General features: G+C 48.8%; 1 protein-coding gene across 1 annotated transcript in view; it reads left to right on the top strand.

The window, feature by feature from the left end:
- Positions 1-25,824, top strand: part of LOC120945137 (tubulin monoglycylase TTLL3-like) — a 47,545-nt gene that overhangs the window by 5,920 nt on the left and 15,801 nt on the right. Inside the window, exons 3-11 of the mRNA XM_040359021.1 lie at positions 4,435-4,510; positions 6,108-6,215; positions 8,812-8,903; positions 9,901-10,078; positions 13,250-13,311; positions 14,819-14,947; positions 16,619-16,733; positions 22,105-22,233; positions 24,621-24,807. Coding sequence (XP_040214955.1) covers positions 4,435-4,510; positions 6,108-6,215; positions 8,812-8,903; positions 9,901-10,078; positions 13,250-13,311; positions 14,819-14,947; positions 16,619-16,733; positions 22,105-22,233; positions 24,621-24,807 — 1,076 coding nt within the window. The remainder of the gene's footprint in view (positions 1-4,434; positions 4,511-6,107; positions 6,216-8,811; positions 8,904-9,900; positions 10,079-13,249; positions 13,312-14,818; positions 14,948-16,618; positions 16,734-22,104; positions 22,234-24,620; positions 24,808-25,824) is intronic.

Genomic DNA, 25,824 nt, shown 5'->3' with positions numbered 1-25,824 from the left:
CAAGCCAAGGGTCAGGAACTGGCAGGGCCGTTTTTAATGTTGATTGGACCCTGGGCAATGCAATTTTACTCTCACATTATACAGGACCTCCTCCCCCATACTACCCCCATCATTATACAGGACCCCCTCCCCCATACTACCCCCATCATTATACAGGACCCCCTCCCCCATACTACCCCCATCATTATACAGGACCCCCTACCCCATACTACCCCCATCATTACACAGGACCCCCACCCCCATACTACCCCCATCATTACACATGACCCCCTCCCCCATACTACCCCCATCATTATACAGGACCCCCTACCCCATACTACCCCCATCATTACACAGGACCCCCTCCTCCATAAACCCCCATTATTACACAGGACCCCCACCCCCATACTATCCCCATCATTACACAGGACCCTTCACCCATACTACCCCCATCATTACACAGGACCCCCCCCCCCCATACTATCCCCATCATTACACAGGACCCTTCACCCATACTACCCCCATTATTACACAGGACCCCCACCCCCATATTATCCCCATCATTACACAGGACCCTTCACCCATACTACCCCCATCATTACACAGGACCCCCCCCCATACTATCCCCATCATTACACAGGACCCTTCACCCATACTACCCCCATTATTACACAGGACCCCCACCCCCATACTATCCCAATCATTACACAGGACCCTTCACCCATACTACCCCCATAATTACACAGGACCCCCTCCCCATACTACCCCCATGATTACACAGGACCCCCTCCCCCATACTACCCCCATCATTACATAGGACCCCCTCTCCATCATTACATAGGACCCTTTCCCAATAATACCCCCAACATTACACAGGACCCCCTCCCCACACTTACCCCATCATTACACAGGACCCCCTCCCCATACTACCCCCATCATTACACAGGACCCCCTCCCCCATACTACCCCCATCATTACACAGGACCCCCTCTCCATCATTACATATGACCCTTCCCCAATAATACCCCCATTACATAGGATCCCCTCCCCATACTACACCCTCATGATTACACAGGACCCCCTCCCCCATACTACCCCCATCATTACACAGGACAACCTCCCCATACTACCCCCATGATTACACAGGACCCCCTCCCCCATACTACCCCCATCATTACACAGGACCCCCTCTCACAGGACCCTTCACCCATACTACCCCCATAATTACACAGGACCCCCTCCCCATACTACCCCCATGATTACACAGGACCCCCTCCCCCATACTACCCCCATCATTACATAGGACCCCCTCTCCATCATTACATAGGACCCTTCCCCAATAATACCCCCAACATTACACAGGATCCCCTTCCCATACTACCCCCATCATTACACAGGACCCCCTCCCCATACTACCCCCATCATTACACAGGACCCCCTCCCCCTTACTACCCCTATCATTACACAGGAGCCCCTCTCCATCATTACATAGGACCCTTCCCCAATAATACCCCCAACATTACACAGGATCCCCTCCCCATACTACACCCTCATGATTACACAGGACCCCCTCCCCATACCACCCCATCATTACACAGGACCCCCTCCCCATACTACCCCCATCATTACACAGGACCCCCTCCCCATACTACCCCCATCATTACACAAGACCCCCTCTTCATACTACCCCCATGATTACACAGGCCCCCTCCCCCATACTACCCCCATCATTACACAGGACTCCTTCTCAATCATTACATAGGACCCTTCCCCAATAATACCCCCAACATTACATAGGATCCCCTCCCCATACTACACCCTCATGATTACACAGGATCCCCTACCCCATACTACCCCTGTAATTTCACAGGACCCCCTCCCCCATACTACCCCCATCATTACACAGGACCCTCTCCCTCCACTGACCCCTGTATTGTCCCCCCCCCCCCAATGATCTCACCAGTCCAGAGGATATCAGGCGAACACCAGGCACACTTTTTCCACATTTTGTTATGTTACAGACTTATTACAAAATGAATTAAATTCATTATTTTCCTCAAAATTCTATAAACAATACCCCTTAATGACGTGGAAGAAGTTTGAAATCTTTGCTAATTTATTAAAAAGAAAAAATCCCATGTACATCCCAAATCCCAAATCCCATGTTCATAGGTATTCACAGCCTTTGCCACTCAAAATTTAGCTCAGGTGCATCCTGTTTCCACTGATCATCATTGAGATGTTTCTACAACTTGATTGGAGTCCACCTGTGGTAAATTCAGTTGATTGGACATGATTTGGAAAGGCACACACACCTGTCTATAGAAGGTCCCACAGTTAACAGTGCATGTCAGAGCACAAACCAAGCCATGAAGTCCAAGGAATTATTTGTAGACCTCCGAGACAGGATTGTATGGAGGCACAGATCTGGGGAAGGGTACAAAAGAAGTCTCAATAAGCACAGTCAGTGACCTCCATCACCCATTAATGGAAGAAGTTTGGAACCACCAGGATTCTTCCTAGAGTGGGCCACCTGGACAAGACCATCCCTACAGTGAAGCATGGTGGTGGCAGCATCATGCTGTGGGGATGTTTTTCAACAGCAGGAACTGGGAGACTAGTCAGGATCGAGAGAAAAATGAATGTAGCAATGTACAGAGAGGGACCTTAGTCAGGGAGGTGACCAAGAACTGATGATCACTCTGACAGAGCTCCAGCATTTTTCTGTGGAGAGAGGAGAACCTTCCAGAAGAACAACCATCTCTGCAGCACTCCACCAATGAGGCCTGTATGGTAGCGTGGCAGACGGAAGCCACTCCTCAGTAAAAGGCACATGACAGCCGCCTGGAGTTTGCCAAAAGGCACCTGAAGGACTCTCAGAACCTTAAAGAAACAAAATTCTCTGATCTGATGAAACACAAATGTAACACTTTGGCCTGAAGTGCCAGCATCCTGTCTGGAGGAAACCAGGCACTGCTCATCACCTGGCCAATACCATCCCTACAGTGAAGCATGGTGGTGGCAGCATCATGCTGTGGGGATGTTTTTCAGCAGCAGGAACTGGGAGACTAGTCAGGATCGAGGAAAAAATGAATGTAGCAATGTACAGAGACATCCTTGATGAAAACCTGCCCCAGAGCGCTCTGGACCTCAGACTGGGTCGAACCCTAAGCACATAGCTGAGATAACAAAGGAGTGGCTACGGGACAACTCTGTGAATGTCTTCGTGTGGCCCAGCCAGAGCCCAGACATGAACCCGATTGAACATCTCTGGAGAGATCTGGAAATGGCTGTGCACCGACCCTCCCCATCCAACCTGATGGAGATTGAGAGGTCCTGCAAAGAAGAATGGGAGAAACTGCCCAAAAATAGGTGTGCAGAGCCTGTGGCGTCATACTCAAAAAGACTTGAGGCTGTAATTGGTGCCAAAGGAGCTTCACCAAAGTACTGAGCAAAGGATGTCTTACTTACTGGCCCGGATTCAGTAAGATTTGCGCATAAATTACGGAGGCACAGGGCAACGATTTTGCCCCGCGCCCCCGCAAATTTGCGCCGCTGCCCTCGATTCACGGAGCAGTAGCTCCGTAAATTGCGAGGGCGCGCCGGAAAAATTGCCCGGCGTAAGCGCGCGTAATTTAAATGATCCCGCAGGGGGCGGGAATCATTTAAATTAGGCGCGTTCCCGCGCCGATCGTAAAGCGCATGCGCCGCCGGGAAACTTTCCCGACGTGCATTGCGGCAAATGATGTCGCAAGGACGTCATTTGCTTCAAAGTGAACGTGAATGGCGTCCAGCGCCATTCACGAATCACTTACGCAAACGACGTGAAATTCAAATTTCACGACGCGGGAACGGCGGGTATACTTTAGCATTGGCTGCCCCTACTATTAGAAGGGGCAGCCTTACGCTAAAGACGCCGTACGGAAACTCCGTAACTTGCGTACGCAGGGCCCGCGCAACATTGTGAATCGGTGTTAGTATGCAATTTGCATACTATACACAGATCACAATGGGAGCGCCCCCTAGCGGTCATCGCAAGAATGCAGCCTAAAATCTGCGTGGCATAAGAGCCTTATGCCACGCAGATTTTAGGCTGCAGTCGGCGTTACGATGTTCCTGAATCAGGAGCATTCGTAACGCCGGAGCAAGTCAGCAATTGCGCTGCGTAACTATGGTTACGCAGGCGCAATTGCTCTCTGAATCCGGGCCACTGTGATTTTTTTTTTTCATTTTTTATTTTTAATAAATTGGCAAAGATTTCAAACAAACTTCTTTCACGTTGTCATTATGGGGAATTGTTTGTAGAATTTTGAGGAAAATAATATATTTTCTTCATTTTGGAATAAGGCTGTAACATAACAAAATGTGGAAAAAGTGAAGTGCTGTGAATACACAGATGCACTGTAGATTTTCTTTAACTTGCCTTTAACACATTGTTTCCGGTGTAACCCACAGCTTGTCTCTCAATGTCCTGCTGACACACAGAAGCTGGATGGAGGACAGGGGACAACTGGAAGTGTCGATGAGTCAGGTATGGAGAGTCATGACATTGTGTCTTACCTTATGATATGTTGTACAGGAGGCTTCACTAACAACAAGGTACAGAAATCCAACAATCTTCCAATGTGAAAACCTGAGTGCTTTCACACTAATGCCACATACACACGATCGGTCAAACCAATGAGAATGGTCTGATATTTTTTACAATTTAATTATTTTTTTTTTACAATTTTTTATTATAATTTTTTTTTTAATACGTTTTTTCAATTTTTTTTTAAGAGCCCCATTAAGGGGCTTTGGTGAAATATCACGGGTCAAAACAGGGGGCCATCTATTTTTTTATTTTATTTTTGTATTTTTTCCAATTTAATTTATTTTTTTATTATTATTTACAATTTTATTTTCTTAATTCGTTATTCCAAAAAAATTAGGGAGCCCCATTAGGGGGCTTTGGTGAAATATCACGAGACTAAACAGGGGGGAATGATCTGCAGCATTATAAACAAGGAAATATTACCGCGCTAAAAATATACAACAATATATGTGAGCTGCAACAAAAATTGTGATATACACACAAAAGTACATAGGGAAAAAGAAATAAGTTGCGCTAGTAAAAGTGAAAATAAAATTGTGTTGATCAAAATCTATAAACCAAGCACTGAGAGTCCAGAAATTCAAAAAAGTCCTCAAATAACTTGAATTAGTGGTAATGAAACAAAAAGATGCAGTGAACTCAAAATTAATGTGAAACCACCACCGATAAGAAAAAACACCATATGAGATGCGCGCTTACCAGAAGGCAAGCAAATTAAGCTTGCGGCTGAACCCCAGCCATGGTCTTTAAACTGGAGTAATCACCGTCATTACAGGATGAGAGTCCTCCCGATATCAGATACCAAACAATTGAAGCTTGTGGCTGAACCCCAGCCAGGGCCTTTAAACTGGAACGGTCTCCAACACCAGAGGGTTCTCCCGGTTTCCAGAATGATAATGAACCACCGGGAAAAAATGATAGGCTCACAATAGTGAAGTACCGTAAAAAGTAGCAGTTTAATAAAAAAAATTTAAACACTTACAGAGATAACTTTTTAAAATCACAAAGAAAGAGAGCCGGCCGGCTTCCACGAACGCCCGTCCTCATGGACCGTAACGCCACACGTCAGAACGTCTCCTTGCCCGACGTACGTTTCGTCAAATAATGACGTCGTCTGGAGAATTTTTTTTTCACAAGAAATCGTCTGGAGAATTTGCTTGCCTTCTGGTAAGCGCGCATCTCATATGGTGTTTTTTTTTTTTTCGGTGGTGGTTTCACATTAATTTTGAGTTCAAGTTATTTGAGGACTTTTTTGAATTTCTGGACTCTCAGTGCTTGGTTTATAGATTTTGATCAACACAATTTTATTATGATCTGCAGCATACAAGGTGATTAGGGTGTGCCCATGCACACCTGGCACACCCTGTGCGCACGCCTATGGGTTCCACCCACTCTAGAAGTTGTAGAGATGACTTTCTGAATGTCACTGCTGGTTGTATGACTACTTGGCCATAATATTTTGGGCTTGTAAATAAAAATGAACATTGAATAGGCAGCCAGGGCACATAAAAAAAAAATATGATATATTTTACAGGCACCTTTTTGAAGCTTCAAAATCATCATGAAGGCCATCGAGCTACATCACCTACTGGGAACCTCAAAAAGAAGCCGCGGTCTGCTGTGGAAAAGCACAAGCAGGATGGTAGGAAAACAATCAAAGAATCACCATTGATGGGGCTTTGTGGATGGGGGGCCTAATGCATAATAGTTTAAGCAGGAAAAATAATTTATGTTAGCAGCCAGTCAGGATCTCTCTTCTTATGTTTCCAGCAAAGGGGAGTTGGCACCGCTATTCCAATCCATGTGTGTTTGTCTGTGCCTCTGTACTGAGTGGGTCTAATGGGTGTGGTTTCATAATTAACTGTCAGGTGTGCAGCTGCAGGGCACTAATGAGGGAATCTGCTGGGCCTGCGTCCCTTTAGACGGGCTCCCATTGAAAGTATCTCTCCAAAAATGAAATTTTTGTTGCAGGGGATGCCTGAAATCTGACCTTTATCTTAGATCCTGATTTGGGACTGTAAAGTCGTTCCCCATGATTTCCAATGACAACCATTTATATTAGCACGACTTCAAGTCGTGCCGACTTCAAAGTAGTTCCTGCACTACTTTGGTTCAACTTTGATCCTACTTCAGCCCATTGAATATCACTGAAGTCGGATAAAAGTCGGATCGCCTATTAACGGATCCGACTTTGGCATGCGACTTGTGCCCTGATGATCTTGAAGGAAAACTCCACGCCAAGTAAAAAAAAAACGGCATAGGTTCTGTGATACATTTGCCTATATGTCTCAGTTTACTACTCCCTGCTAGCCAGGTTATTGATGTGCTAATGTCCCCTCACTATTTCTAAAGGTTAATTGATCTATTGTGTTGTGTGAAGGAGAGCTGGGTTTAAGTGGCTTGTGTTAATTATTCTGATTGCTTCATTGTGGTAATTATCTCTCTATATGCGGGGTCGAGCGGTCTGGTTGATGTATTCAGTACAGCTAGTGCTCAGCGTCATTGATGTCATTGTCTAAAGAAAATGTGTTTCAGCATCGGCCCCGTCGTGTCTACCTAGTCATCTGTATGGAAGCCCAGTGTGAGGGGGGCGGAGATTTGTCATTGTAACAGTTTTGGAAATGACATATAAGCTGTGTGTTATAACATTAAAGTCTGTGTTGTTCAAGCAGTAAGCTGGTCTCATGTGTGGCTTTCTGGGCGATTCCAGGGATATCCCTCCTCGTGGAATATTGGGGTGATTTTCGTTATGGGAAGAAGGGAACGTTGACGGGGATATCATACCGATACCGTCACAGGTTCCCCCCCAAAATCCATACCAGACCCTAATCTGAGCATGCAGCCTGGCCGTTCAGGAAAGGGGATGGGGACAAGCGAGCGCCCCCCTCCTGAACTGTACCAGGCTGCATGCCCTTAACATGGCGGGGTGGGTGCTCTGGGGCAGGGGGGCCCTGTGCCCCCCACCCCAAAGCACCTTGTCCCCATGTTGATGAGGACAAGGGCCTCTTCCCGACAACCCTGGCCATTGGTTGTCGGGGTCTGCAGGCGGGGGCTTATCGGAATATGGGAGCCCCCTTTAATTAGAGGGCCCCTAGATCCCAGCCCCCCACCCTATATGAATGAGTATAAGGTACATTGTACCCCTACCCATTCACCTGAAAAAAAGGGTCAAAAATAAAACACAGTACATTAATTATAGTAATTTATTTGGCAGCTCCGGGGGTCTTTTCCGATTTCTTTTCCCTCTGTGGCTCTTGTGCCTCCTCCGCTGATGTCTTCTCCCCTCTTCGGGTTCTTCTCCCTCTGTTGGCTGTCTTCTGCCGGGTCTCCTCCGCTATCTTCTGCTCTTTTGTCCGCACTTTTGCACACTCGTGCCCAGTCTTCTCCATTGTCTTCTTCTCTCTGCTCTTCTTCCGATGTTGACTCTACGCTTTCTCCCCCTCTAATGCTGTGTGCACGGTGTGCAATGACTTATATTGGCATGGGTCACCGGGTTACCTTGCCCCTATGACGTCACCGCCCATCATGCACCCGGTGGTGACATCATAAGGGGTGGGGTCACCCCTAACAATGTTATCCACTTTCCAAACTATCTTCTGTAATCTATAGCACCCCGCCTCCATATGTAAGAAAGATGAATAGAGTGGGCAGTGCTGGGACAGGATCATCCAGTGCCCAGGGCAAAAGATGCCAAATTGCACCCCCCCCCTTCATTATTTGTGAGCTTAAGAGGATGAGTGGAAGACAGAGCACAGCCCGTACCTCCTCCCGGCTCTCTCCTCTTCTTGCTGCTTCCAGCACTGGGCTGACAGAAGTAGTGATGCTGCTGTTACTACTCCGGTTTTAGCCTTATAGTAAAATAAACTTGCAGCACCCCCATCCCTACAATATACGCTGCACCAAGGGCAGTCGTCCCTTTTGCCCATCCCTTGTCCCTCCCTAAAAGGGGGAGATGTTTGTAGTCCAAATCAGAGGAGCAGCCTAGGGTGACAACACCTCCTCCATAGATACAGTACAGTAAGTGAGCGTTGTCACTCGAGGACAGGCAGTGTGTGATTGGCAGGATTGCCAGGTGAAGAATAGAAAATGAATGCAGCCACAACCAAGGTCTGGTATTCTGCAATGGATAAAAAAATAATATTCTTGGGCTTAGATACAATATTATCATGCAGACAGGGCAGGTGTGATCGAATATATTAACATCTTAATCTAATCATTATGTACACATTCTATGGCAGCTGAAGGGCGGATGAGAAAAATTATGAATGCTACCATGATCAACCCAGAGAGACTGAAGCTAGCCAAGCTTCTAGTGGAGAAAGCAATTAAGGTCAGTAGAACTAGTTCAGCATACAAGTGTAGCAACATAATTATTAATCCCCTGTTCTAATTATTTAATTATGAAAAAGGGTTTATTATGTATGAGACCTGAGACAAGGGGCCAAGCTGAAAGCCCAAATGACAGCTAAAAAAGAAAAGGCTATGGGGTGTATTTATATATAAAAAAAAGAATGCAGACCTATTTGTCCTGTGAGCATGTAAAGTACATTCCTTCTGTTTGAATTGGTGTAAAAATGATTGTGATTGGGCTATTTTTTCTCCAGGTTAAGTGTTATTCTTCATACAGAATAGAGTGACTAAGGAATATACTGCATTAAGGCCACTAGATGGAGCTGAGTGTTTACTTCCTATGATCATCAACCCCATCTAGTGGCCAGAATGCAGTATTTTCCTGACTCACATTTTTCTGTATAAAGAATAACATTCGACTTAAAGCGGAGGTTCACCCAAATAAAATTTTTCTCAGAACAACTTCTTTAGACTTCTAACATGTACAGTTTTTTTTTCTTACGCTGTACATACCTTATAATCTATCTTTTCATTCCGGCTCCCGGGTACTTCTCCCCGCGGGAGTAGGCATTTCCAAGCTGAGGAGGCATGTCATCTGGGAGGTCGCCCAGATGATTGATGTCTTTTCAACAAAAGCTCCCCCCGGCGGATAAGGCCCCGCCCCCCGTATTGCGTAGGCGCGTCCGTGTCACAGCGTTTCCGAAAGAAGCTGAACATGCAGATCTGCTAGTCGGCTCTATACGGCGCCTGCGTCGGCGCCCTGATCACGGGGGGAGAAAAGACTGAGAAAATACTTATTTCTGCCTGCAGCAGACTGATGACATCATCTCAGCCTTGGCAATGTCACTGAATGGAGGATGGATTTTTGATGGAAGGTGGAGCTTTTCTGAAAAGTGATCCTGACTATGTGGATAGGTCAAAAATTGTATTCATAACTACTTATTAATGCCGTTTTCTCCCCCACCTCCGACACCCAGCAAAAAAAGATATTCAGCATCCACGGTCCATACCCTGTCATACGCAGCTGTCTGCGCAACCGCGGATGGGTGGAGAAGAAACTGCCCGAGGTGACCAAAGCAGCGAGGAAAAAAGAGAAATCTGCAGATGAGGAGACAGAGGAGGATGACGGCGATGGGAGCGGCCATGATGATGACGGTAATAAAAATGGCAGAACATGGGCTCCATATAGACATGAATGGGACGTTTCCATGCCAGGGTTGTGTGCTTTCCTGTTCCTTGTTGAAAATGCAACTAAAACTATTTCTTGGAAATATAATGAAAAGGTAAAAAATATATCCCAGCATGTCACAAAAGTATGCTATTATTAAAAGCGGACTCATTACAATAACAACTTCTTTATGATTCCAAGTGAAAAAACATCCAACCGCCACGCAGCAGCTCAGTCCTCGTCTTTAGTAGTATGCCACTTCAGCTTGGCTTCATCCAGGCCATGCTTCCAAACGCGTTTCGTCCTACCCACAGGAGCTCCATTACTAAGCCCTGTGGGAAGGGTGAAACACATTGGGGGTGTGGCCTGGATGGAGTCGGGTTGAAGCCATTTTCTACTAAAGACATGGGCTGAGCTGGTGTGTGGCAGTTGGAAGTTTTTTCACTTGGAGTTCTATAAAGGCAGGACGAGCCCTCTCTTCTGCCTTCACCCACAGTAGGAGTCATTAAGACTATTGGATGCATGTCTGAAGTGGCACCCTACGTTTTACATAGTCGCAACTTCTTTATGATGCTTAACTAGTCCTTATACAGAGGGTCAGGGGCGTTGCTAGGTCTACAAAAGATCTGGGGTCTGAGCCCATAGCAGCGGTCCCCAACCTTTTTTGCACTTGGCACCAGCCACCAGATATAGATTGTCACTTGCCACGTCGCCTGCCACCATTTACGTATTGTCACTTGCCACGTCGCCTGCCACTAGATGCAGATTTTCACTTGCCACGTCACCTGCCACCAGATGCAGATGATCACTTGCCACGTCGCCTGCCACCAGATGAAGATGATCACTTGCCACGTCACCTGCCACCAGATACGTATTGTCACTTGCTACTTCACCGGCCACCATTTGCAGATTCACTTGTCACGTTGCCTGCCTCCAGATGCGGATTGTCACTTGCCACGTCGCCTGCCACCAGATACGTTTTGTCACTTGCTAAGTCGCCTGCCACCATTTGTAGATTCACTTGCCTGCTACCAGATGCGGATTTTCACTTGACACGTCACCTGCCACCAGATGCGGATTGTCACTTGCCCTTGTCGTCTGCCACCAGATGCAGATTGTCACTTGCCATGTCGCCTGCCATCAGATGCAGATGATCACTTGCCACGTCACCTGCCACCAGATACGTATTGTCACTTGCTACTTCACCTGCCACCATTTGCAGATTTACTTGTCACGTTGCCTGCCTCCAGATGCGGATTGTCACTTGCTACGTCGCCTGCCACCAGATACGTTTTGTCACTTGCTACGTCGCCTGCCACCATTTGTAGATTCACTTGCCATATTGCCTGCCACCAGATGCGGATTTTCACTTGCCACGTCACCTGCCACCAGATGCAGATTGTCACTTGCCCTGTCGTCTGCCACCAGATGTGGATTGTCACTTGCCCTGTCGTCTGCCACCAGATGTGGATTGTCACTTGCCACGTCGCCTGCCGCCAGATGCGGACGATTGCTTGCCACGTCGCCTGCCACTATTTCTGGATTGGCACTTGCCATGCCAGCCAGTGCCACCAAATGTGCATTGTCGCTGCATTGGTGGCAGCACTGGTCCATTTAGCACAGAGGCAGGTGCAGTGGTCGGTTCTGAGTGAAGGCAGGAGAGTGGTGATGCGGGGTGGGCAGTGAGAGATTATTTAATCTTGCTGCTCCCTGTCGCACCTCCAACATTGAAGAGGCCCGGCTATGAGGGCGGAAGAGAAGTGATGCAGGGCGGGTGGAGAGAAATGATGTCATCTCCGCTCGCTTCTTCCATCCGCCTGCCCGGCTCTTTCATGCAGCCCGCCCACCCGCCGCACCCGCGGCCTGGCTGCAGAGATGCCACAGCCCAGGACTAGTCCGCGGCCCGGTGGTTAGAGACCCCTGCGGTAAGAGACTCGGGGCTATGGGCCCCAGATTCGGGGCTGTAACCCCAGAAGCCACCCCCTAGCGACGCCACTGCAGCGGGTATATAAAATAATATTGCAAAGTCTAGATGTGCAACATTAGTAGAGACGTATCCCAACAGACTAAAGGCTGTAATTAAAGCAAAAGCTGGTTCAACAAAAGACTGACATGGGGGGGGGGATCCTTTTTCCAATTCAGTGATTCTTTTTTTTTTCTGACATGTTGGTGTTATATCTTTCACTTGGATGTTATAATTTGCACTAGTAAATACAGCTGGATAAGACAAAAACTGTGTCTGCTTTCATGTCAGGCTGCAAAGCAACAAAATGTGATTGATTTAAAGGGGGGGTGATTCTTTTCAATACCCACTGTATGTGGTGCCTGCATTCGTTTTCTTTGTTTAATGGCTTTGATCCCTTTATTTTCATCTGGTAATCCTACGAATAACACACTTCCTGCCCCTTCATGGCTATGCTCACCACTCCAATGCATCTATGCAGGGAGCCCCAGGCTGGACTTTAGGTCTGCGCTTGTGCATCTCCGCTACATGGGATCAGTAGTTTACATAACATCTGTAAACATTTGCCATCTGTTCAGCTCACAGGAAGTGACAAGGACACTGCATTTCTGGCAGGATCAACAGGTATTTTCTGTACTTGCTGAAAATGTTCTTAGCCTTAAAAAAGAAAACAAACAAAAAAAAAAAGATAAAAAAAGATATTACGTTTTTGTTTCTGGGTTTATTAACCCTTTAAGTTAGCAATAGTCGCAATTTTTTTTGCATTACACCTGTAAGGGGCCCCATGGTCCGCAGGGCCCCTTACAGGCCCAGCTGGCCTCCTTGCCGTTTTTTTTTATTATTTATTTATTTTTTGCATTACACCTGTAAGGGGCCCAATGGTCCCCAGGGCCCCTTACAGGCCCGGCCGCCCCCCCTCCCAGTTTTTTTTTCTTTAAATTATTATTTAAAATTGCATTACACCTGTAATGTCCCCAGGGCCCCTCTTCCCCCCCGTTTATTATCTTGCGTCAGGAGAGAAGAGATTACACTCGGTTCTCTGCTCCAGGGGGGCCCTGCCTAAGGCTGTGTAAGGGGCCCCAACATTTGTGATGGCTGCCCTGGTTACTTCTACACCCTGACCAAGAATCCCAACTAGCATTTGATTGGGTTCTGGTAAATGTAATGAAGAAATTATGTTTTGTTTCTCAATCAGATGACGATGGTGAAGAGGAGGATGAAAAAGATTATGATCCTGATGGCACCTATGACCTTATGGTAACTATCCAATTTTTTTTTGTTTGTAAAGGCAAAATGTGGAAAATTTTAAAGGATATGAATACTTTTTCAAGGAACTGTATATTTACTAAAATAATTGCATTTCCATGTTCTGTGTACTTTAGGAGACCAGACATAGTGTGTGCAGGGTCCTGGGTTTAGTAACACTCAGTGGCGGCCCGTAAAGCAGGGGTGCCACCCCCCTATCCATGTGTCCGGCCCCCATAATCTACATGCGGGGTGCCGGACGAATGGATTCCAATGGTTTTTTATTTGAAGCACATGATTAGAATCAGAGGCTCTAATAGGCTTCAAAAAAAGGTGGGCTCAGAGCACAGAGCCCATCCAGTTGTGTGACAATAGCAAATTAATATTCGCTATTGTCACACTGATTCTTCTCCTGGCCAATCAGGAAGCGGGTTCTGAGAACCGTTTCCCGATTGGCCGAAGGGAGAATCCATCCTATTGGCTGAGAAGGGAGGAGACGCATAGCCACCGTAATGCCGAGTAGACGCAGGGGAAGCCTGACCGACCAACCCACCAGCCACCACTGGAAGACAGAGGGAGGACACGGAGGCCAGGACACGGAGGAAACGGTGGGGGGGGGGGGAAGCCGCCCCCGGCGTGCACCCTTCAACATGTCAGTCCGGGGGCAGCACAGGGCAAGTGAGCAGGCGATGGGGGGGAATGGTGAGCGGTGCGGGCTGGAGCGACAGGGGGGTCCATGTTCAGGTCTGTCTGCCGCCCCCCCCAAAGGATGGAGCACCAGCCGCCACTGGTAACACTTTAATTTGAAGACTTCACACATTCTCTGTTTCATTTTAAGTGTATTTTAAATTCTTCTTAAAAAATATTAACTTCCAGTATCCATTGTATGCAGGGCTGGGACAAGGGGTGGGCAGGAGGGGAGGCTGCCCTGGGCACTGTGGTATCATATGGGGTAGGGGGGCACCACAAACAGATTGGGGGAAGGGAATTTGTGCTGGAAAGGGGAATTTGGGGGCGGGTGGTAGGGGGTAAGAATTGTTCTAGGAGGGGAAATCTGGGTAAGTGTGCTAGGAGCAGTGATTTGGGTGGATTTGTGTTGGAAGGGGGGATGGGTGAAGAGGGTTTGTGGTAGGAGGGGGAATTTGGGGGGTTTGTGCTAGAAAAGGTAATATGGTATGGTGGGGGGATTTGTGCTAAGATCGCAAATTGTTTTATGGGGGAGGGATTTATGCTAGTAGGGATGATTACAGGGTGTTTTTGCCAGGGGAGGGCATTTGGTTTGGGGGGGGGAGAGGTTTTGTGCTCGGAGGGGAAATTTGAGGGGTGGAGGATTTGTGCTGGGAGGGGCCAAGATTTGTACTTGGAGCAAGGGGGGGGGGTGTATGCTTGGGGGAGCATGCAGACTAGTCCTTACATTTTTTTTGGGGGGGGCATTTTGCTGACACATCTTGGGGGGGGGGCATGTTTGCCCTGGGCTCTAGAGGACCTTGTCCCATCACTGATTGTATGTCCTGCTCAGTCAAGGCTTGTTCGCAACGAGACCCCCTATTTTATCTGGACAACTAGACGTGATGCCGTGGACTGCCGCTTCCTGAAAAAGGACCAAATGATGAATCACTACGCCAAAGCTGGTTCCTTCACCACCAAGGTGGGTCCCTCCGCTTTGTGTCTTAATGAATATATTATCCTGATAAAGACCGGCCTTATGTTACAGGAAAGAGCAAATTGTGATAATAGTGCGCAAACATATTTTATCCCTGGCTTTTCTTTATTATTTTCATCATCTGACAACAATATCCTGAAATCTGATTTGTTGCTATGGTCGGCACTTTGCACTTTTGTTACGTACATTTCATTTAGAGGTAGACATGGGCATGCGCTGAAATTTTTTCAAAGGGGGGCGCTTCGGCAGCGGCGATATACAGTCGCATTTTACCCTTTCTTCGACCGCTAGCGGGGGTTAAAAGCGCCCCCCCCCCCCCACGTTAAAATGTAAAAACACCCCACTGTGTCCCCTGCATCTTTCAATATATCTTTGTCACTGCTGTGTACCCCCTTTCCACAACTGCACCTCTGGACCCCTTTACATTACACAGCACCCCACAGCTCTGGACCCCTTTACATTACACAGCACCCCACAGCTCTGGACCCCTTTACATTACACAGCACCCCACAGCTCTGGACCCCTTTACATTACACAGCACCTCACAGCTCTGGACCCATTTACATTACACAGCACCTCACAGCTCTGGACCCCTTTACATTACACAGCACCCCACAGCTCTGGACCCCTTTACATTACACAGCACCCCACAGCTCTGGACCCCTTTACATTACACAGCACCCCACAGCTCTGGACCCCTTTACATTACACAGTACCCCACAGCTCTGGACCCCTTTACATTACACAGCACCCCACAGCTCTGGACCCCTTTACATTACACAGCACCCCACAACTCTGGACCCCTTTACATTACACAGCACCTCACAACTCTGGACCCCTTTACATTACACAGCACCCCACAGCTTTGGACCCCTTTACATTACACAGCACCCCACAGCTTTGGACCCATTTACATTACACAGCACCCCACAGCTTTGGACCCATTTACATTACACAGCACCCCACAGCTCTGGACCCCTTTACATTACACAGCACCCCACAACTCTGGACCCCTTTACATTACACAGCACCCCACAGCTCTGGACCCCTTTACATTACACAGCACCCCACAGCTCTGGACCCCTTTACATTACACAGCACCCTGCATCACTGGACCCCTTTACATTACACAGCACACCACAGCTCTGGACCCCTTTACATTACACAGCACCTCACAGCTCTGGACCCCTTTACATTACACAGCACCTCACAGCTCTGGACCCCTTTACATTACCCAGCACCCTGCATCACTGGCCCCCTTTACATTACACAGCACCCTGCATCTCTAGACCCCTTTACATTACACAGCACCCTGCCAGATGCCCATGGAGGTAGAAAAGAAGGACACCTTTATAATGTTGGCAAGGTCCGGCGGCTGCCGGCCCTTTAGCCGAGGATCCCCGCTGCGCATGCGCCGCTACAATCAGCGGCGCATTGCGAGGGGAATATCTCCTAAACCGTACAGGTTTAGGAGATATTCTTTATACCTACAGGTAAGCCTTATTATAGGCTTACCTGTAGGTAAAAGTGGTAGTAAAGACTTTACTACCACTTTAAGCGGTTAACAAGCTCAGGCAGCCAGCCATAATACTGTGCAGGGCAGGCATCTGAATGTATCATTGACCTATTAACTAAGGCCAAATGTTTCATTTGCAGGTGGGGTTGTGTGTTAATCTTAGGAACCTGCACTGGTTTGATGAAGCCGACCCTGATTCTTTTTTCCCTCGTTGCTACAGACTGGGGGCCGAAGATGAGAAGAGGTCTTTCATTGGTAAGGCTTTTTAGCACCTCTAAAACTTTGTTTACACCGGCAATACAAGAGAGTACCCAAAGTCCATACTCTGTGGCCCAGATTCTCAACCGAGATACAACGGCGTATCTCTGCGTTGAGCCGTCGTATCTATGCGACTGATTCTTAGAATCAGTTACGCATAGATATCCATTATATCCGACAGGCGTAAGTCTCTTACGCTGTCGGATCTTAAGTGCATTTTTTTTTTGGCCCGCTAGGTGGTGCTTCCGTCGAAATCCGCATCGAGTATGCAAATTAGCTAGATAAGCGAATTCCCGAACGTACACGCGGCCGACGCAGTAAAGTTACAACGTTTACGTTAGGCTTTTCCCGGCGTAAAGTTGCCCCTGGGTCTATGAGGCGCAGCCAATGTTAAGTATGGCCAATGTTAAGTTACGTTGTTTGCGTAGGTCGTCCGTGAATGGGGCTGGACGTCATTTACGTTCAGGTCGAAACCAATGACGTACTTGCGACGTCATTTGGAGCAATGCACACTGGGATATTTTACGGATGGCGCATGCGCAATTCGTTCGGCGCGGGGACGCGCTTCATTTAAATGATACACGCCCCCTACCCGCCAAATTTGAATTCCGCCGGGTGGTTTACACTACGCCGCCGCAACTTAACAGGCAAGTGCTTTGTGAATAAAGCACTTGCCTGAAAAACTTGCGGAGGCGTAACGTAAATGAGATACGTTACGCCCGAGGGCCCTATGCCACTAGGGGGCCCCATCAGGGTTGCCAGCCTCAGTAAAACCAGGGACAGTATGTAAAAATCGGTGTTTTTAAAAAAATCCCAAGATTATAGCTGCCCCGCCTCTCCAGTACCTTTTCAGTGAGTGTATGTGTATAATGGGCCATATTCTCAAACAAGTTACACCGGCGTATATGGAGATGCGCGGCGTAAGTGTAAAGATGCGCCGTCCTATCTATGCGCCGTAGTCACAGAACCAGATCCGCCAGAAATCAGGCTACTCCTGTCCGTCTTAACTAGTTTAAGTTTACGCAGCGTAGGCGTATATTTCAGCTGATGGCATCCTAGGCTGCCATAGAATTAGTATTCAAATATGCAAATGATGTAGATGCGCTGATTCCCGAACCTACGCGCGATCGGCTTAGGCTACGCGCTGTGCGCGTAAGACGATTGTCCGGCTGAAAGTTACCCCTTATAAAGCTCGGTTAACTTTGCTCCAGACCTGAGTAAGTTAGCTTGAAAAAAGCAAATACAGCAGCACCATCCCGGACGAGCTGAGCAACCCAATTTTTCGGACAACACATTCGTATGCCAACATGCCAGGGGCAGGCGTGGTCTTAGCACTGCTAGTGTGTGAGGAGGAAGAGGCACTTAGAAGGAGGAGGGCACGGAGGAGGGCACGTGAGAGGATCTACCCACAGCGCATTAGCCTCTTTGGCATGGCTGATGTGGATGTGTATCACCGTTATAGATTCAGCCCTGATGCCATCCTTGAAATTACCAGAGCCCTGAAGAATGACATCAGCAGCCCAACACAACGATCCCATGCAGTGCAGCCACTGGTGAAGGTCCTGGCAACATTGCATTTTCTTGCCACAGGCTCTTTTCAAAGAACCAGTGGAGACGTGGTTGGGATATCCCAAACCAGCATGAGTAGATGCGTGCACCAAGTTGTCCCCGCAATACTCCGACGCATGTCGCACCACATAATCAGACCCACCCAGGAGGACATGCGGCTGAAGGCAATGACAGATTTCTGCCTAATTGATGGTTTCCCACGCACTGTGGGTGCAATTGATTGTACCCATGTGGCAATACAGCCCCCCCACGAGACCGAGCACATATACCGCAACAGAAAACATTGGCATTCTATCAATGTCCAAGTGATCGTGGATGCACATGGCCTCATATGGCACGTCCGTGCAAAACACCCCGGATCCAGCCATGACAGCTTTATATTCAGGCAAAGTGACATCCCAAGACAATTTGAGCAGAATGTGTATGGGGACAGTTGGCTGGTTGGTGAGTGACATGGGTGTCAGGTATGACTGTCCCCCCCCATGATGCAGACATCACGAGGGGCACATGCATGACTAACATCCTCCTGTCTTTTCCCTTCCAGGTGACTCTGCATATGCCCTGGGACCTCATCTCATGACTCCATTCCGCAATCCGCAAACACCAGGAGAGAGAAGATATAACGAAGCACACGCACGCACCCGTGGAGTGGTTGAGCGAACATTTGGCCTCCTTAAGTCACGATTTCGATGCCTGGATAAGACTGGGGGTACCCTGCTGTATTCCCCCAACTTCGTGTGCCAAATCATCGCTGCATGTTGCGTGCTGCATAACTTCGCAGTGAGAAAGGGCCTGCAGATTGACCTACGTGAGGACCTGACCCCCCAACCACCATGTCCCCCCCTAACCGAGGATACCCCGTCTGCTGATGGTACAGCAGTCAGGAGATGTCTCGTGGAGCGAATCTTTGAACGTTAAACACAAACATTAAACATGGCACACAGAAAATGCACGCATGCACACCACTGTGGTCCCTAACACACACCCCACATGCACAGAACATTGGATTAGACCGAAGTACACCGCACGGTACTAAGGAGCAGCAACGCCGCGTCAAGGCCCCAATGATGTTGCTGTCCATTCATACGTCATTCATACGGACCTGGGGAGAACTTATCCCCAGTGACCGAGGATGACACCCCTTACTGGCAGGAATGTCACCCCCCCACATTCACACACCATTCACACTGTACTCTGCAACACTGCCTGTGTGCAGCACCCAAAATTAAAAAAAAAGCTCTTAACCAGAGCAAATAATCAAAAAAGCTCTTAACCAGAGCAAATAATAAAATAAGCTCTTAACCAGAGCAAATGAACAATAAATAATCACTTGCCCCGGCGCGGGCTACGCCTGGTGCCCAGGTTCCTGGCCCTCACTTGCCTGGGGGGAGCTGGGGCATCAGGTGGAGGAACATCTCCAGGTGGAGGAACATTCCCAGGTGCCTCCCTGCCTGCCTGTCTGCCCTCCAAAGCTAGTGCTATGCGGGTGAGCAATGACTCCTGGGTAGCTGTCTGGGCCTGAACAGCCCTTCGCAGGCACCTGACCTCCCCCACAAGTTCGGCAGTTGTAGTCTGCAGCTCACCCAGGCTGGTGATTGTGGCTGCGCAGTTTCCAGCCACATCTTGCAGAGCATCTGGTACTGCTCCCGAGGAGGCCAAGCTGTCGGACAGGCGCCTCAACTCCACCAAGATTTCACCCATATGACGGGTTTGCTGGTCCTGCTGCCTGGCCAGATTCTCATGAAGCATTTCTGCCGCACCCCTTGTCCTGTGGGTAGCCCTCCTGGGGACAGGAGTGGCTGGGCCCCTTGCATAGAGTGAGGACCTGGAGGGGCTGGAGATGAGGGGGATGGGACGGGAGGGACTGGAGAGGGTGTTGGAGGACCCTGAGGGGCTGGATATGCGGGGGCTTTGTGATGGTCCTGCCACCACATGCGACTCCTCCAAAAAAAGGAAGACCTCCTGCTCGCTGTGGACCACCTCTTCCTGGACCACCTCTTCCTGGACCACCTCTTCCTGGACCTCCTCTTCCTGGACCACCTCTTCATGGACCTCCTCCTCAACAACCTCCTGCGCGGAGGACTGACCACTCCCCTCCACCAAGGCCTGTTGGCTTCCCAGGAGGTCAGTCACAGAAGCAGACTGCTCAGTGGATGATGGTCTGTGACGGCCACTGGCAGCATTGGATGGCCCCGCTTCATCCTGCTCACCTGTGGATGACACAAAACAGTCACATGTTGGTGGACCAACACACTTGTCACATAACCCACCACCCCCACCACACATGCAACACACCAGAAGATAAAACACACTTACCTGTCCTCATGGGTGGCTCACTTGAGTCATGGCCCTCCAGGCCCTCCACCTGCTCCCTCCGAAGGCAGCGGGCAATCACTTCCTCCTCTTGAGTGAGCCGGGTAGAACAGGGTGGCCCCCCTCCTGTGCCCCTGGCATGCTTTGCAATGATGGCCATCTTGTTCCTGACCACACCACGCAGGTCATTCATTTTTTTCTGAATTTCCTGGGGGGTCCTTGCCTCATGGCCTAAGGCATTGACCTGGGCAGTCACTTTCCTAAGGATCTCCTCCTTTTTGGTTTTACTTGTGCTGCCACTGTCAGCACCATGGAGTCTTGAATCGTATCTCTCCATGGCAGAGACTACGATGGCCCTCTCATCTTGGGTGAAATTCTTTTTTCTCCTTTCCTTCCTGGGTCCAGGCATTGCAAAGCTAAAGAGAAAAATCTCCACCAACAGAATCAATATGGAGTCACTTTGCACTCGTTGGGCGCATGTGGTGACGCATTTATACACTGGGCCGGCCCAACTCAGCAGGGATTTACGCCTACTGTTGTTTTGCGCATGCGCAGAGGGCGGGGCACGTCCGGCGCATGCTCCGTTCGGTCTGGACATCATTTGCATGGGGTCACGGTTCATTAGCATTCTTCACGCCCACATCCCTCCTACCGTCACTTGCGCCTACTTACGCCGACACATTTCAGCTCCGCGAGCGCAACGTAGGACGCATGTGGTACGGGAATATGGGAGAGCTCTCTCCAAGTTAAGCCGGCGTAGCGCAACTATGATGCGCTACACCTGAGTAAATATGCGCCGATCTACGAGAATATGGCCCTCTGTGTATATGTATACTGTGTGTATATATTGTGTGTATACTGTGTATGTATACTGTATGTGTGTGTGTATACTGTGTGTATATTGTGTGTGTATATATTGTGTGTCTGTGTGTGTATACAGTGTATGTATACTGTATGTGTGTGTGTGTATACTGTGTGGCCCCATAATCTATTGCCTGGGGGCCCCATAATCTCCTATTGCCCGGGGGTCCGATAATGTCCTATTTCCCGGGGGCCCCATAATCTCCTATTGCCCGGGGGCCCCATGAGTTGTCAGTCCGCCCCTGTGTATGTGCATGTGTATATATACTGACCGTGTCAGCAGAGCAATGGACGGTGTCAGTAGGGCAGTAGGCGGTGTCAGTAGTTTACATTTTTTATATTTTTTATTATTATTTCTTACAATTTTACCATTTTCTTTCTACAATTTCATTAAGAGCCCTGCTTAGGGCTTTAGTGAAATATCAGGGGTCTAAACAGGGGGAATCTGTGCCACACTGGGAGATAAGGGTGTGCCCAGGCACACCTGGCATACCCTGTGTGCACGCCTATATTTATAACTACCAGATTAAAAAAGAAAAATCATCAGATTACAACACATTCTTCCTAAACTTTCACTTTGCACAATATATTTATTGCCTATTTCTGTGGGAATTTTAACCTTTAGAAGATTTTTGGTTGACGGCTGCTCGGGGTATTCTAAAGAGAGTGTCAGGAAGAAGCAGCATTCCGGCTACAGATCCAGAGATCATCACGTTGGTCCCAGAGAATGCAACTAATCCAAAGAATGAACAAGGTAAGGACAGATCCCGTCATGTGGGCATTGGACTGATTTAAAGGGTACACATTCAGCTGGACTTGTTCTGTAATGTTGAACATGTTTTGCATCTATTACAAGCCACTTCTTCAGTTCTAACGGGTGTGAGGAAGATAACCCAGCACCCACATCCACAGACTTGAGCCCCGTACACACGATCGGACCTTTGTCCGACCAAAATCACATCGGAATTCCGAGGGAATCGGAGTAAAAGAGAACATGTTCTCTATCTAAACTCCGACGGAATTCCTCAGAATTTCCGATGGAAATAATTCGATGGGGCATACACACGGTCGGAATTTCCGATGGAAAAAGTCTGTCAGACTTTTTCCATTGGAAATTCCGATCGTGTGTACAGGGCTTTACGCACTAATCCAGCTACCATGAAATGTGTAGATGTTGATTGTCTAAGAACAGGATAGGAGGTGTGAAAAATGGGATATGTAACTAGAACTTGGTGGTTCCACAACTTTGACATCTCCGATCCTGTTCTTGGAACTCAATATCTACACCTATGTAGGTATAAATGTTGGGGTATCTCCCTGATAACAATTGGAACTGAAGAAGTGCCTTGTAGAAGCTACAAAATGTCTTCAACATTCCAAAACAAGTTCCGTTGAATATGACTTACTACGTACTACTAGCTGTAGTTCCCTGGCTGTGCCTGGTTCTGATACCTTTGAGTCACTGACCTACTGTAAAGTAATGTCTGTCTGTATGCCTTATCTCTACACATGGAGGTCAGCTATTCAGAAAGCATTAAAACTAGAGGTGCACCGAATGGGTTTTTTGGTGCGGAAACTGAAAATGAAAAATACACTAGGCCGAAAACCAAAACCGATGTCGGTTTTTAAAAAAAATTTGTATACAGGAGATGGTCAGAGACTGCGGACGTGGTACAGGAGATGGTCAGAGACTGGGGATGTGGTACAGGAGATGGTCAGAGACTGCGGACGTGGTACAGGAGATGGTCAGAGACTGGGGGACATGGTACAGGAGATAGTCAGAGACTGGGGACGTGGTACAGGAGATTGTCAGAGACTGGGGACGTGGTACAGGAGATGGTCAGAGACTGGGGACGTGGTACAGGAGATGGTCAGAGACTGCGGACGTGGTACAGGAGATGGTCAGAGACTGCGGACTGGGTACAGGAGATGGTCAGAGACTGGGGACGTGGTAAGGAGATGGTCAGAGACTGGGGACATGGTACAGGAGATGGTCAGAGACTGCGGACGTGGTACAGGAGATGGTCAGAGACTGGGGACGTGGTAAGGAGATGGTCAGAGACTGGGGACGTGGTAAGGAGATGGTCAGAGACTGGGGACGTGGTACAGGAGATGGTCAGAGACTGCGGACGTGGTACAGGAGATGGTCAGAGACTGGGGGACATGGTACAGGAGATAGTCAGAGACTGCGGACATGGTACAGGAGATGGTCAGAGACTGGGGACGTGGTAAGGAGATGGTCAGAGACTGGGGACGTGGTAAGGAGATGGTCAGAGACTGGGGACGTGGTACAGGAGATGGTCAGAGACTGGGGACGTGGTACAGGAGATGGTCAGAGACTGCAGACATGATACAAGAGATCAATGCAGCCTCACCAGTGCCCGTCAGATGCAGCCAGCCTGTGTCCCCAGTGCAGCCAGCCTGTGTCCCCAGTGCAGCCTATCTGTGTCCCCAGTGCAGTCTGCCTGTGTCCCCAGTGCAACCAGCCTGTGCTGGGGCAGAGAGGGAAGAGAGAGAAGAGCCGCCGCCTGGTTGATTAGAGCGCCGGTAACATAACAGCTTCCATTTCAATAGCTTTGTGTTCCCCGCCACACGCCGTCACATAAAGCCCCTCCCTCTTGTCTGAGGAACTTTGATAGACAGATCACCCGTCCCAGGATTGGACGGGTGATCTGTCTATCAAAGTGCCCGGAAAAAGAGGAGGGGCTGTATGCAGCGGGGAACACACAGCTATTGAAATTAAAGCGGTTATGTTCCCGGCGCTCCAATCAACCAGGCGGCGGCTCTCCTCTCTCTTCTGTGCGATACAATGACATCCCTGTAATGGGTGGCACCAGCCCACCCAGGCCCCCGCCCAATTTTCGGCTCCATTATCGGCCTTTTTTCTCTTTCGGTAAAGTGCTTGAAAGAGATCTTTCCCATGTTCCTGCTGCTACACAGAGTGATAATACTAATGCGCATGGGGTTATTAGGGTGTGCCTGGGCACACTTGGCACACCCTGTGCGCACGCCTATGGCAGCCAATGAGGTTTCATCTCTTGTAGTGTGGATAAGAAAATGAAAGGAGGACCTTGATTGGTTACTATAGTTCACACCACTGCCCAACCCCTACTTGTATTCTTGTTTTCTTCCTGTCTGCAGATGCCAAAAGAACAAATAAACACGGAGGGCATGTGCCAGCCCAGGTGATCACTACCGCCATCCAGGCCTGTGAGACCTACCTGAACAGCCTGAAACATGATGACATTGACATGGAAACATACTCAGCTTCCGTCATGAAAGACGCAGCGTGGGAAGCATTTCTGCGTCATTATTATCAGGTCATCCAGTAAGTGAACACACAAAGAATCATTTGTGATGCCATTTTTATATTATCGGACATTTGAGGTGAACTTAAAGCTCCAAGCAGGTATAAAAAACATTGTTTAATTCTGCTAGGAATTCATTAATACAGTAGATTATTAATTATTTCTCTTTAGATGCAACTAGTGTAACAACTTAAATATGACCTGGTATCAGTGCCAGGTCATCTAGAGCCAAGGGCTAACATGCCAAATTGCGCCCCCTCCAAAAAAAAATAATAATCGAGCACTTATTTGCAGGGGTGCATTTAGGTTTTGTGCCGCCCTAGGCCTGGTAAAACTTGCGCACCCCCTACTTTATATATGATGCACCCCTTCCTTTTTAAGACCCGCCCTGTCATTTTCATGGGAGGACAGAGGGACAGGATGGGATGAGGACAGGATGGGATGAGGACAGGGGGACAGGATGGGATGAGCACAGGGGGACAGGATGGGATGAGCACAGGGGGACAGGATGGGATGAGGACAAGGGGGATAGGATGGGATGAGGACAGGGGGGACAGGATGGGATGAGGACAGGATGGGATGAGGACAGGGGGGACAGGATGGGATGAGCACAGGGGGACAGGATGGGATGAGGACAAGGGGGATAGGATGGGATGAGGACAGGGGGGACAGGATGGGATGAGGACAGGATGGGATGAGGACAGGGGGGACAGGATGGGATGAGGACAGGGGGGACATGATGGGATGAGGACAGGGGGGACAGGATGGGATGAGGACAGGGGGGACAGGATGGGATAAGGACAGGGGTGACAGGATGGGATGAGCACAGGGGGGACAGGATGGGATGAGCACAGGGGGGACAGGATGGGATGAGGACAGGGGGACAGTATGGGATGAGGACAGAGTGGGATGAGGACAGAGGGGCAGGATGGGATGAGGACAGAGGGACGGGATGAGGACAGAGGGACAGGAGTACAGGATGGGATGAGGACAGGATGGGCTGAGGACAGGGGGACAGGATGGGATGAGGACAGGGG

Source organism: Rana temporaria, chromosome 7 (assembly GCF_905171775.1).
Source record: "Rana temporaria chromosome 7, aRanTem1.1, whole genome shotgun sequence".
Classification (NCBI taxonomy): Eukaryota; Metazoa; Chordata; class Amphibia; order Anura; family Ranidae; genus Rana; species Rana temporaria.
Note: the sequence above shows the minus strand (reverse complement) of the source record. Positions and strands in the feature narration are given on the sequence as shown.